General features: G+C 63.4%; 1 protein-coding gene across 3 annotated transcripts in view; it reads right to left on the minus strand.

Annotated features, from left to right (window-relative positions):
- The window catches only part of KIF21B (kinesin family member 21B), a 44,244-nt gene that overhangs the window by 15,190 nt on the left and 15,376 nt on the right, over nt 1–13,678 (minus strand). For all 3 annotated transcript variants that reach the window (XM_032631494.1, XM_032631485.1, XM_032631501.1), the window contains exons 4-21: nt 13,492–13,641; nt 13,267–13,401; nt 12,846–13,013; nt 12,416–12,531; nt 11,792–11,987; nt 10,530–10,719; nt 9,656–9,719; nt 9,376–9,576; nt 8,951–9,032; nt 8,578–8,671; nt 7,638–7,829; nt 5,517–5,716; nt 2,308–2,415; nt 1,818–1,886; nt 1,208–1,440; nt 926–1,073; nt 629–823; nt 443–544 (exon numbers count right to left, since the gene is read on the minus strand). In XM_032631494.1, coding sequence (XP_032487385.1) covers nt 443–544; nt 629–823; nt 926–1,073; nt 1,208–1,440; nt 1,818–1,886; nt 2,308–2,415; nt 5,517–5,716; nt 7,638–7,829; nt 8,578–8,671; nt 8,951–9,032; nt 9,376–9,576; nt 9,656–9,719; nt 10,530–10,719; nt 11,792–11,987; nt 12,416–12,531; nt 12,846–13,013; nt 13,267–13,401; nt 13,492–13,641 — 2,643 coding nt within the window. The remainder of the gene's footprint in view (nt 1–442; nt 545–628; nt 824–925; nt 1,074–1,207; nt 1,441–1,817; nt 1,887–2,307; nt 2,416–5,516; nt 5,717–7,637; nt 7,830–8,577; nt 8,672–8,950; nt 9,033–9,375; nt 9,577–9,655; nt 9,720–10,529; nt 10,720–11,791; nt 11,988–12,415; nt 12,532–12,845; nt 13,014–13,266; nt 13,402–13,491; nt 13,642–13,678) is intronic.

Below are 13,678 nucleotides of genomic sequence, written 5' to 3' on the forward strand. Positions count from 1 at the left end.
TCCCCACGGCCAGCGCTCTGTCGGGCAGAGGGGACAGGGGACCGACACAGGCCAAGGGATGCCTTCTGTTCCTGCACAATGCCACTGACCCCACTCCTGGGTGGAGCGTATCTGTCTGGTCCTGTTGCCCCACCGGAAGCGCGCGCGCACACACACACACACGCTGCCCCCTCCACCTCCGCGGGCTCAGGCCCGGCCCTACTCTGGACGGGCTCGCACCAGATGCCAGGGTCGGCCCCGCCGGAGGCCCTGCTGTGTGCCAGGCGCCACGCCAAGCCTCTGGCCCCGTCATCTCGTTAAAGCCGCGCGCGCAGCAAGCCGTCACCCCGCTTTGCAGCCTCGGTGCTCGCTGGCGCCTGTGAGGGACGCTGCCGGGCGCCCGGCCGGGCGCTGTATGCTTCGCCCCAAGGGTGGGTCCCGGGGCTGCCCGCCGCCGGCCTACCTTATCAATGGACGCCTTGAGGAAGTTGTCTAGCAGGAGGCGGGCTTCGGCCAGGGAGCAGGAGCTGATGACCACCGACGTGTCTGTGGAGTCCAGCTCCTCCTGGACCGGGAGGCGGAGGGCCCACGTCACCAGGGCTGCCGCCCCCGGGCCCCGGCGCCCCCCCGCTGCCCCGCCCACAGGCACCTTGGTCTCCTCCAGCTGCACAATGGTGGCCTGGCAGTCGCCGATGCTGTCGTTGATGTAGTCGATGTTGGCCGCCAGCACCTCGATCTCCTCTGCCAGCTCCTGCAGCCCCTTCTCCTCCTCCGGGCTCTCAGCCTGCAGCCGCTCCCGCTTCCTCCTCAAGGCCTCCTGCAGGAGGGACAGCTCCTCCCTTTTCTGGGGGGAGGGAGGAGGCCTCAGGCTGCTGCCCGGGCCCAGTGGAGGAGGGGCGGGGGGACGACAGAGCCGGGCGGGGGCGGGGCGGGGCGGGGCGGGCACCTTGATGAGCCGCTCCATGTCAGCCTCCAGGTTGGCGATGGCCATCCTCTGCATGACGATGTCGACAATCCTCCGTTCCAGCGACTGCCACTTGAGCCTGGCGGCCTTACTGAAGCTCTGGCTGGCCCCCTTCTTCTGGAACTTCTTTCTGGGGGGGCAGAGGCAAAGGGGCGGGGGCAGGACCACCCTCAGCCCCTGCAGCTGCGTGGAGACCCCGACCCAGAGCCGACGGTCGAGGGGACCCTGGCGCTTGCCTCCCCCAGGGGCTCCCAGCCGCCTCACCTGGCGGGGCGGGCGCCAGACACGGGGGGCATGGGGTGGTTCTCCAGGAAGTGGCTGATCTTGTGGTCCCACTGGCGCACGATGCTGGAGACGGAGCGCGCCCCCGATTCGGCCTCGGACGAGGTGGTGCTGGCCGACACCTCGGCACCCGAGTCCAGCAGGGGTGACTTTGGTCCCACTCGGCCCGCCACCCGCTCAGACATGGGCTTGGCCAGACGCCTCAGGGCAGAAACCTGGGGGCCCAAAGGAGCGGGACCCGGTGGACAGGGTGCCCCCAGCCTGCGGAAAGGCCCGGGCGGGGGCGCGGGGCAAGGAGAATACAGGGCCGCTCTGTCCTGGCCTGGGTTTGGGACTGAGAAAGGTCCAAAGGGTCTCCAACGTGAAATGGACACAAAAGAGGCTCCCCGTCCTTTTGAAAAGTTACACAACTGAGGCAGGCATCTGGACCAGAGCCTGCAGCCCACCCCCAGCCTCAGCACTCTAGCTGAGAAAGGCCCTCCCACGGGGGCCACCCCAAGTCAGCACGTGGTCAGAGGGAGCCAGGGCCACAGGGGGGTGCTCTCAGGACAGGGGGGCAGGGCAGGGGCCGTGGGGGAGGGGCCATGCTCACCTCCTGGGTTTTCCTCCTCAGGACCATTTCCTGCTGCCGCTTCTGGGACTCCAGAGCTCGGATTTGAAACTGTGGGTGAGAGGAGAGGGTGGGGTCTACACCCAGGCCCTAAGCCCGTTCCACCCGGGCTGGCCCCGGAGGTGAGCGCCTTGTGCAGCTAAAACTCGCCAGTAAAGGGGACCCAGCGTTTGGGTCCCTTTCTCCACGAGGACACGTCTCTTGGCCTCTTCTCCCCACCATGGGCGAGGAGGCTGGAGCAGAGAGCTGGAAGCTGTTGGTGACCTGGGCAGGGTCCTACCCAGCGGTGGGCTCGAGGCCTGGCTCGGAAGCCCACAAGGACGGGGCTGGGCTCCTGCGACCGTCCTGCCCTCCCGCGTAGGGCCGCGCCTCTCCTCAAAGTGCCACCGTCACCGCTTAGGCCCGCGTGGCCAGGAGGGGCGGCCGGGCATGCAGGGGGCCGGGGGCCGGGGGAACCTCGCGGTGCCCTCACCTCCTGCCGCCGCTGCTCCTTCTTGAGCTGTGCGATCTCCCGGTTCCTCTTGGTCTCCGCCAGCCGCCGCCGGTGTTGCTCTTCCCGCATCTGCTTCATCAGGGCCACCTGGGACAGGGCGGGGGGGGGGGGCGGTTGAGGGGAGGCCCGAGGCCTGCGTGGAGGGGCTGGCTCGGAGGATGCCAGGCCGGGGTGGAAGCCACCAGGTGGCAGTGCCTCAGGGGATCTGGCCCCACCTTGTCCACAGGGGTCGAAGGTGTCCCACCACCTGGGCAACCTACCGAAAGGAGCGGCCTTACTGTCGGCCCAGCCATGCAGGTGGGACCAGTCTGCAGGGTCCAGCCACGGCCCCCAGTGCTCTGCTCACAGCCCCTGGTGGTCCTCACGCAGAGCCACCGCCAGTGCCCAGACATTCTGGGACCAGCCTAAGTTGCTAGAGGCAAGTGGTCCTGCCTGGATGGAGCAGCGTTCTCTCTCCCGTCCGCAGCTGAGCTGCCGACGGGGCGCGTTCCCAGGCCAGGTTCTCATGGTGACGACGATAAAAACCAGCGTCATTTACTGAGCCCACACTGTATGCCCAGCCCCGTCCTCACGATAATCAAACACGACAGGCAGTATCACTCCTATTTTATAAATAAGAAAGGAGCCTCGGAGAAACAGAATGACTTAAAGTCAGAAAATCAGTAAGGGGTGGCCAGACTCCTGGCCCAGGTCGCTTTGCTTCAAAATCCAGCTCTTACCATGGCCGTGGGGATGGCACCAGGCAAGGTCAGAGCAGAGCTGGCGACCAAGCACAGAGCCTGGAGCCGAGCTCTCGGAGGGCCGGCCAAAGGCTCAGAGAGCATCATCGGGGAGGCCAGAGGTGACCCGGCACAATGGGGAGCCGTGTGCTGGGTCCTTGGAGCATCCACCCCCCGGCCCCAGAGCACAGAGTGCAAAGTGCACAGGGGTCAGACGCCTTCCATGTGACGGCGCCATGAGAATCAGGTGCGGGCTGTCCCTCCTCTGCCACTGAGGCCTCAGACACCCCAGGAATGTCACCAGCCTGCCCTGAGGACAGTTAAGAGAGGAAATGGCCCGGGAGGGAGGCTGGAAGGACTGCGCCGGCTTCTGCCTCAGAAGGCAGGCTGTGTCGGGGGGAAGCTACAGAGACGAGGAGGGCTCCCTGCTGCTGGGCCTTTGGGGGTCCAGAACAAATGCTCCCCCAAAGGGCTGGGGCTGACAAGAGAAGCCAAGCCTGGGCTGGAAGCGGACCCAAGCCCTGCCCACAGGGAGCTGCACGCACACTGGGACGGCCGCCCTCATATGGAGCCGGGGCCAGAGCCTTCCCGGGGAGGAACGTGTCTTTCTGGACAAAGGTCCATCTGTCCAACTCTGCCTGTGTGGCCGAGTCCCAGGGAGGTCACCACAGGGGTGGTGGTCTCAGAACGGGTGGGAACGTTCCAGGCAGGTGACAGCACAGCACCCGAGGCCAGCACTGCTCTGAGTGTCTCCTCTCCTTTAGGACACCTCTGTAAACCGCAGGGCCTGCCCCTGAACTGTGGTGGCAGGGTCCTGGGCACTGGCTCTCACGGCATCTGGTTAGAATCCTTGACGGCTGCCCTCGGTGCTTCTGACAGGAACCCTGGGCCCCTGCTGGGCACCCTGGGACGGCCCAAGGGTGCTCTTTTCAGCCTCTTTCCTAGGCTCACAAGAGCACAGTTAGCCGGGCAGAGCGGGGCCCCCGGCTGAAGGGCTGAGCAAGCTGAGATTGAAACCCGGGAACACGCAGGGACCCTCTGTCCTTCACACAGATGCTGGGCATTATTATATTATTTTTTCAGGCTTCAGAGCCATAGAAAGATCCTCCCTCATACGGATCTACAGTAGAGTCACCTCCCGCTAAGATGACGGCCGGCCGGCACCAGCCAGGACCGCCTCGAGAGGTGTTAGCCAGGGAGCCTCCAGGGAGACAGAGTTAGGACGCAGGCAGAGCCCCCAGAACGCTCCAGGAGCTGCAGAGTGAGTGCAGCCTCCAAATGGGGACAACCAAGGCCCTGGTCCCTCCCTCCTACCACCAGAGGGCGCCCGCCGACCCAAGTCCCCCTCTTCCTCCTGCAGCCCGGATCAGCATCTGCTAGTGGAGGTCCCAGGGGCAAACCGGCTCCCTGGGGCCAGTGCAGGACGGACAGTCTGAGCAGAGCGAGACTGCCCCTTCTCCACCCTGGACAGGCTGATGGGCCCTGGATGTGTGGCCCAGGCGTGGCTGGGGACAGAGCCTGCCCGGGGGGGCGGCTAGCCTGAGGGCTGAGGGTCCACCTGTCAGAACCTGCACCACCACAGCATCACCCCTCCGCTGCACACTGGTCAGCGCCAGCCCAGTCGGGCGGTGAGGACGCAGTTACTACGGCACCGGGTGCTCCCCTCTGTGGGACCTGTTCCCAAGGCCAGCTGTCTGGGGTCCTGTCCCAGGGCCTGGTGCAGGGCTGCAGGGAGCCGGGGTACACGGGGGGCTGGGGCCAGGGCAGGAACGCGGACCAGGCAGCCAAGGGGACAGAGGACGTAAAGGCAGCACGGATCTTCGGGCCCAGGAGGGAAGGAGGACCCAGCCGGACGGGGAGGCATTAGAGACAGGAGCCAGACTTGAGCGCCCTGGACGACGGCAACTGGAAAAGGGTGGCGGCAGAGAACTGAGTCTGAATCCCAGCGCTGCCCCAGGAGGCGGGAGTCACTCTCCGAGGAAGTGGCAGTGACACCTGAGCTGCTTTCTCCAGCTCCACCTCAGGACCCAATGAGGTCGTGGTGCTGGGGGACTGGCGGAGAGCCACATGCAATCATCACTACATAATTATTATTATTATGAGTATAGGCAAATGTGGCGCAGGTGGGAGGCCTCACGTGCACTGCGTGAGGGGCGGGGTCCCTGGGGACCCTCTCCTGCTCCTCCAGGGGTAAAGGTGCTTTCACCCTGGACAACGCACTAAGAGGACCGGGTCCAGGACCAGGATGGGGCTGAAACAGGCAATATCGTGTGTCAAGACAAGCAGCCACGCTGACAGCAATGATTATTTTTAACATGGTAAGTAGGTCTGAAACTACACCCCTGCCCCCCCAGCCCCCTTTTGACGCCTTCATCTCGGCCCCGCCCCCACTCACCCCAGCCTCGCCCCTACCTAGGCTTTCTTCATCTCGGCCCCGCCCCCGCCCCAGCCCCCCGCCCCGGACCCCACCTTGGCCTTCTTCATCTCGGCCACCTCTGCCTGCAGCTTCTTGAGTTCCCTCTCGTAGCGAGACTGGTTCTTGAGCAGCCGCGCGTGCTCCTTCTGCGCAGCCTGCAGCTTCTGCAGGTCCCGGTTCATCTCCCGCAGCCTCTTCTCATAGTCCGCCTTGATCTTGTTGGCCTTCTCCTCCGTGTAGCACTCCATGGTACCTGCGTGCAGCGGGGCAGGGTCTGCGCAGGTCCCTGGGCCCCAGTACCCGGGCAGCCTGGGCTCCAGTGTCGGCGCGTGACGTGGGCGAGTCACACCCTCCTCCGCCCGTTCCTTCGTGTCAACAAGGAGGGGCTCGGACTAGACACCCAAGGGCATTCTAAGAACCTTGAAGGGGTGATTTCATCCTGAGATCTCTGAGCCCCTGCCCGTCAGCTTGCCACGAGGGGCCTGAGGACCACTTCCGCTGGCTCGGTTCTGACCCGTGATTGGAGGAAAGGGCCGGGACCAGTGGGAAGGGGAAGAGTTAGCAAGAGAAGACAGAGTGAGTGGGCTCGGGGAGAAGGAGCGACCTGGTTCTCCACCCTTGACCTTTCCTACCTGAACTGCCAACGTCTAAGAGACATGGCAAACTAGCAGGTGCAAACCCACCTCCTCGACCTCCACCCCCTCACCCAGCAGTCCTCCCCATCTCAGTATCTCATCACATCCTTCCAGAAGCTCCCTCCCTGGAGGCATCTTTGGCTCCCTTCTCTTAATCCCCCACCAACCAATCAACAAAGGCTTTCATTTCCACCTTCAAAATGGATCCGGAATACGACCACTTCTCACTTCCTCCTGTCCAAACCATCTCCCACCAGGACCTTTATAAGAGTTTCCTAACTGGTCTCAAGCTTCCACTTTTGCTTCCCTGCACAGCAGCCAAAGCGACCTTGCCAGAATGCTTTCAAAATTTACATCACAGGGCTTCCCTGGTGGCGCAGTGGTTGAGAGTCCGCCTGCTGATGCAGGGGACACGGGTTCGTGCCCCAGTCTGGGAAGATTCCACATGCCGCAGAGCGGCTGGGCCCGTGAGCCATGGCCGTTGAGCCTGCGCGTCCAGAGCCTGTGCTCCACAACGGGAGAGGCCACAGCAGTGAGAGGCCCGCGTACCGCAAAAAAAAAAAAACAACAACAAAAAAACATCACACCCCTTAAAACCCCACACTTCCCATGTCCCTCAGAGAATAAGACAAAAATCCTTAAAATGACTGACACACCTGGTCCGACATTTCTCCTCTGATCTCCTTGACAGCTAGTGTCCCCTCTCACCGTGCTCCAGCCATCGGGGCCCTCGTCATGCCACCAACACGCCCGGTGCACGCCTGCCTCGGGGCCTTGGTATCTTCTGTTCCCTCTGCCTGCAATGCTCTTCCCCTCACTCATTCTCTCCAGAACTATCTCACCTCCTTCAAGTCTTTGCTCAGACGCCAGCTTCTCAGCAAAGTCTCCCACCACCATCCTTCTCAACACGCCCACCCCCTCCCCAGCCCACCTTGCCCCCTCCCCTACTTGACACTTATCACCCCCTGACATGCTATAGGATCTGCCACTTATCTTATTTACGTCTGTCTCTCCCCACTCGAACGTGCGTTCCAAAATCTCTAGCATCTAGAACAAGGACCGCTCTGCAAGACGCACTCAGTGCATGTTTGCTGAGTAAGTGAACCAACGAGTGGATGAGTGCGTGAGTCATGGGATGCAGGGGCTGAGAGCCATGTAAGGAAGATAACATTGTGAGAAGCAGACTTGTAAATGCGATCAAAGGAAACACCCAAGGAGCAAATTCAGGAAGAAAGGCTGAGGGAGTTCACCTTCATGGGCCTGGAGACAGGATTCTAATACTTAAGGCGATGGTAAAAATAATAGAAATGATAAACTGAGAACGTAGCAAAGGGACCAGAGTTGGACACAAGGACTTTCTGACTGTGGGTCTAAGTGCACACAGTCCAAGGTCAGAATGCCCCGCCCAGAGGCCCAGGTAACCCGGTGGTGCCCTTCTGACGGGGAGGGGCCCGGGGAGGGGGTGTGTGGCGGGTACGGGGCGGGGCTTCGCGGGGGCGGGGCTTCGCGGGGGCGGGGCTTCGCGGGGCGGGGCCTCACTGAGGTTCTGCAGCACGCGGTCCCGCTCCAGCTGCGTGTCCCGGATCTTGTTCTGCAACAGGATCAGCTTCTCCTCGTACTGGTGCTTGAGCGTCTGGAGCCGCCGCTGGCTGTTCTCCAGCTCGTCAATCAGCTTCTGCTTGATTTCGATCTCGCACGTCAGGTCGGCCAGGTCGGCCTGGTAGTTCACCTCTGTGGGGGCAGAGACAGGCTGGACCGGGGGCCGGGGGCCAGGGGCGTGGTGGAGGGGACGGGCCTTCCCCTGGCCAGCCGTGACCACTCAGTGACCAGTGGCGAGAGGAAGCGACACATCCCATGGTGGGAAGTGCTGCCAGGTGGCAACACCCTTAAAGAGCTGCCCGGGAAGCGCGGGCCTGGGCCAGGGAGCTGGGGGGTGGGGCGACCAGGCGTCCCACCCGCCTCTGCTGTGCCCCAGAGGCCGATGCCCACTCGCCGTGGACGACCTGGGAGCCAGCAGGGCTGGAGGAGGGAGAGGACCCAGAGCAGCCAGCAGGACTCTGGGTCGGAGCAGAGCTGAGGGACACACGTCCCGTTTAGAGGAGTGGGCTGCAGACCAGCCAGACCTAGGTCCAAGGCCCAGCTCTGCATCTCCCACACGGGGAGGCCACCAACCCTCGTGAGCTTGCTCTTCAGTGGTGACAAAGGGAGGAGACCTAACACCTCCGTCCAGGGTGGTTGTGAGGATGCAGAGGCCAGGCCCGTGAAGGGTAGAGCTCGCCTCAGTGCCCGGCACCCGCGGGCGCTCAGTGAGAGTTTGCTGCTGCCATCGCGTCCCTGTTGTTTCTGCTACTTCTGGTTTCACGTCTAAGTTCGGCCGGGACACCCGCTGCCGCAGCAGTTTCTCTGCGCCTGCGTGGCAGGCAGCCCCGCCCCGGGCAGCCCCACCCAGGAGCACGCACGCACGCACACACGCACGCACCCTTGTCCTCGGGGTCGGAGTCCGAGTCCACCAGGCTCTCCTCGCTGCCCGAGTCCTCGTCCTCACGGCCGCTCTCCTCCGGCTCCTCGTCCTCCTGGGCACCAGGCGCCGTCAGGAGGGTGGGGAATGCGGGGTGCGCGGTGCTGGGGGGGCCTCCCACCCACGCCTCCCAACAGCCTGGGCAGAGCCCCTCTATGGAAGTCTCCTGCCCCCATCCCCCAGCTGGGAAGAGGGGCTGAAGGATGGACGTCACCATGGTGACCAGTCAGATACCGCGAGGCGTAAGGAGCCCCGCCCCGGCGCAAGGATGTCATGGCGACCCGCACCCCGGCAGGGACATGGGGGCGGCCCGAGGTGGGCGGGGGACCCTCACCTCCTCGGCCTCATTGTCATCGGTCTCCTCGCTGTTCTCCTGTTGGAGTTTTGCCCTCTTTTTGAAGGCTTCCTTCTCTGGGCTGCCCAGGAGTGAAGGGTGGACCGGTTAGGGTACTGACCAGCCTTCAGTGTGTGGGTGGGGCGGGGGGATGGAGGGCAAGAGCGCCTCGTCTCTAGGGCCCTGTATGGGGCTAGGCTCCGGTTCTGCAGGGATCCACTGCTCTTCCCTGGCCCCCAACTCAGAATGAACCCCGGGTGGACTCCACCCTCCCTCTCCTCGGGGAAAGCCCAGCGTCAGAGGAAGGTGGGAGGCTTCTGCCCACAAATGAGACCCGCCCACTGAGTCCCCAGGTCACCCAGGGTACGCACAGCCCCTGCTGGACACAGGGTCCTGGGGGCCGCCTGGGGGGAGCCTCCCCTCACCTCTTTCTCCGCTGCCTGACCTCCTTCTTCTTGAGCCTCTCCAGGTCCTGCTTGGCTCGGCGGATGACCTCAGCGGCGTCCTCCATGGAGCCGGTCGGGACGACCGGGGACGCGCCCAGGGAGTAGGGACCCCGGGTCGAGGCCCGAGAGAGGCTGCGACGCAGGGACTCGTTCATGGCCTCGCTCTCCAGGAGCTTGGTCCTGCGGAAGGGAGGGTGGGGGGCGGGTGAGCGGCACTGCCTCGGCCCCAGGGCGCCCAGGTGCGCAGGGGCTCACTCACCGCAGGTCCTCAATCTCCCGGATGTAGTTCTGGATCAGAGCGCCGATGGCCTCGCTGCCGTCTCCTGAGGGGGTGGCAGGGAGGAAGAACAGTTAAGATAATAAGTACAGAAAGGACCTTAGCTCCAAGCTGGTGGTCTTATATCACTGTCTCCTCCAACAGGGCCTTTTTCAAGGAGGAATCTATCAAAGAGGGACTTGTCTGTGGGCGCAGAGACACACAGGCGCAGCTGCTAACGGCGAGACTGGAAACAAGCAAATATCCATCACTAGAGGCTGTTATGATAAATTATTCGTTGCCATCACATTTGGAACACTGTGCAGCTGAAGAGCATTAAGTAGGCTTGTATGTTTTTAATACGGAAAGATCCCGGGACTTCCCTGGTGGCGCAGTGGTTAAGAATCCGCCTGCCAATGCAGGGGACACGGGTTCGATCCCTGGTCCGGGGAGATCCCACATGCCGCAGAGCAACGAAGCCCGTGCACCACAACTACGGAGCCTGCGCTCTAGAGCCCGCGTGCCACAAGTACTGAAGCCCATGCGCCTAGAGCCCATGCTTCGCAACAGGAGAAGCCACCGCGACGAGAAGCCCACTCACCACAACGAAGCCTAGCCCCCGCCCGCCGCAACTAGAGAAAGCCCGCGCGCAGCAGCGAAGACCCAATGCAGCCAAAAATAATAATAATACAAAAAAAAAATACAGAAAGATCCCTACGGCGTAATGCTAAGTGGAAAGGGAGTCAGAGGACAGTACATATGATCGCATTTTCAGAGAAAGAAAACGCCGCCCTGCACGCCCCATGTCCCGGGCTGGGTGGGGGGCGGAGGTCCCAGCCCACCCGCGCCCGGAGCCAGCCTGGCGCTCCTGACTCACCGGCCTTGGCCAGGAGCAGGTTGGCCTCCTGGCTCATGAGCTGTGTGACACGGCTGTTGATGGCGTCGATGGCCTCCTGCATGGCCTTGACCCGCAGGCGCAGGGCCCCGTTCTCCTTCTGCAGCATCGCGTTCTCGCGGAACAGGTCACTGTAGCCCTCGGCACCATCCTCCCCGATCACCCTCTTGCCCTGGGAGGAGGGGTGGGGCGAGGGGTCAGGGGCGGGGAGGCGGGGGTGATGATACTCTTCCCCGCCACCCCCGCCCCGGCCCCTCCCTCGGCGAGGTGGCCCTGCCAACCTCCCAGCGCTCAGAAACCTGCCGTGGCCCCAGTGACAACAAGAAGTCCACATTTTGTGACCAGCCACTGCAGGCCACTGTGTTCTCACTCCACCTCCCTCTCTACTGCTCACCTTCCCGTCTCCCCAGACATGAACCCGACCCAAAGGGCCCTGGTGGGTGGCACGAAGGAGGACGGCAGTCTGGGTGTGAGACTACAGGGAGGGGTGGAGATTGGAGCACAGAGTCGCCCTCAGTCTAAAAGGCGCAGCCACTTGGGCCACTCCAGCCAGCTCAGCGCCAGATCATTACATCTTCAGATTTTTAAAAGAAAACGGAAACTCCCTGATTTTCAGAAAGCATGACAACTACGTTGCATTCTTCTAAAGCAAAGGGCGAGTCAAACCAAAACCCACTTGTGTGCTAGGTTCGGGCCAGGGGCCACAGCTGGTGACTTTTGCCTTAGTCACATAGAATGGGATGCACCCCCAAAGGCACTCGTTTTTCCTGTCTCTGTTCCTTTGCACGTGGCTTGCTGGCATCCTAGGACACCTGCTCCACTTCCTTTTGCTGGTGTCTCATTCATTCCTCAAGATCCTATAAAAGGTCCCCTCCTCCATGAGGCCCTCCCTGACCACCTGAGCAAGGAGGGCCAATCCTCTCCCCTGCAGCATCCCCCAGGCACGCTGGACCACTCACGTGGTCCCCATCAACTCTCCTCATTCTGTTTCGCAGCCTAGAGTCTTACCTGGTCCAACACGGAATATTCAGCAGACGGGAAACCCCAGCAGAGCGTCTGCCCTACACATGAGATCTATGCAAGCAGGGGTGTGCTCTTCCTTCTCTTATATTCTAAGCCCTGAGGGCTCCGACTTCGTATGCGCGGGTCACCCACCAGGTGAGCCCGGCACTGGGCACCGCGGCTGGCACGTGGCGATGCCCAGGGCGCGGGGAGGCCGGGTGGGGGTGGGGGGGCCCGCTCACCGCCTTGTACTCCATCAGCTCCATCTGCAGGCGTGCAATCTCGGCCCGCAGCGCACTGATCTGCTGGCTGGTCTTGTCCTGGTTCACCACCACCTTGTTCTTGATGTTGCGGGCTCGGTTGGCGTATTTGAGCGTGTTGAGCGTCTCCATGAAGTCCCGGTCAGAGGGGCTCACGCAGGCGATCATGATGGTCTGGCTGGGGAGCATGGGGGAGTGGGGTGGGGAGTGAGGGACGAGGGCATGGTCGGCCCAGGAGCGTCACTTGAGAGCAGATCCCGCTCCCGCCTGGAAGCCCTAAGGCCCTGGGCAGAACCTGGGACGTGGGGATCCGGACTACCTAGCCCAGGTTTCCACTCCAACAGTGGTGACCACAGCGAGGGAGGCCGTGATGTGTCATCGCAGAAATCGTGGCCCTGTGTGTGTCCTTAGCGCCCCCGTCTATTTTCCCCGTTGGGCTCTAGCACCTCCTTTAGGACTATCCCTCCCTGCTGTGTAGTTGAGAAAGCTGGGTCCGACCGTAGTGGCCGACGGGCACCTGTCCACTGGGCCTTCTGCCTCCAACCCTCCCACCAGTGTGCCCCTGCGCCTTCACCCCTGCCCCTCCCTGGGGTGGTGGGCAGGTACCTGTTGCCACCCAGCGAGTCCTGGAGGAGCCGGGTGAGCTTGGAGTCCCTGTAGGGCACGTGCACCACTTTCTTGCTCTGGTCCCCCAAGGCGCTGATCACGTTGCCCAAGGCCAGCTGCGGGAGACAGGCGGTGCGAGATAGGCGGCGCGCGATAGGCGGCGCGCTGGAGAGCACCCAGGGAGGGAGGGGGGTGGGACCAGCGGCTCTTGAGCTGCAGGACCTGCCCCGCTGACCCCAGCAGCCCTCAGGCTCCCTGAGGGTTTAAAGGCAGATGTGTGATGGTTGGTGACGTCAGGCAGTCGGGGACAGGGGGAGGGGAAGGTCCAGAGGCCCAACAGTAGTGACATACGGGGCTCCGGCCAGTAGCCGGCCCAAGGGGGGCCTGGGGAGGGTCTGAGGCTGAGCCGTGCTGGCCGCCGTGTGCCTACCAGCCCACAGTTGATGGAGATGCCCTCCTTGGCCCGCTCGCCTGTGGCCCCCGTCCGCTTCAGCCGCTCTGAGCCGGCCAGGTCCACAAAGTGAAACTTGGCGGTGAGCGTCTCATACTCGCCCGAGGGAGCGGTGCCGTCGGGAAGCCCGGTCACGGCCTCGTTCACCTGCAGGGAAGCGGGCGTGTGACTCCCGGCCCCCGCCCACCTTGGGCTCCTCTGCTCTCAGCCCCTGCCCTCGGGATTCGGGGGGCAGCGTGGCTGGGGGGCTCACACACACAGCGCATCTGACTGAGTGCACCTGCCGGTTCTCCCCGCCTGAGAGAAAGAAAGGTCCGCAAGCCGGCAGGGTGAGCCCGCGCCCCAGAGCCCGGGCTCCGTCCCCACCCCGCCCTCCGACACGCCGCCAAGGGCTCCTCACCAGGTCGGGCCGGGTGCACAGGCGCATCTGGCACACGTGGATGGTGAAGATGGCGTGGGAGCGGGAGCTCTGCACGTTCATCTGGGTGCTGGCCGTGGTGCGTGACAGGGCGCCCTGCTTCAGGCACTGGATCAGCTGGGGAGTGCAGACGTGAGGACCAGCTGGCTGCAAACCCGGCCCCCAGCCCCCGGCCCCCAGCCCCCGGGCGGCTCCTCAGATGCTCACCTCCTCCTGGGAGCTGATGAGGCGGGAGGTGACGCCCGTGGTGTAGATGCCGCCGTTGGCGTCCTCGTGGATCTTGATGTTGGACCTGCGGTGGCGGGCGTCAGGGTCGCGGGCGCTGTCGAAGAGGTCGAGGATCTCCTCGTTGTAGAGCTGTGAGGGCGGAAGACAGCCGCTGGGTGCAGGTGGG

The sequence above is a fragment of the Phocoena sinus genome, chromosome 1 (genome assembly GCF_008692025.1).
Source record: "Phocoena sinus isolate mPhoSin1 chromosome 1, mPhoSin1.pri, whole genome shotgun sequence".
In the NCBI taxonomy this organism is placed as follows: domain Eukaryota; kingdom Metazoa; phylum Chordata; class Mammalia; order Artiodactyla; family Phocoenidae; genus Phocoena; species Phocoena sinus.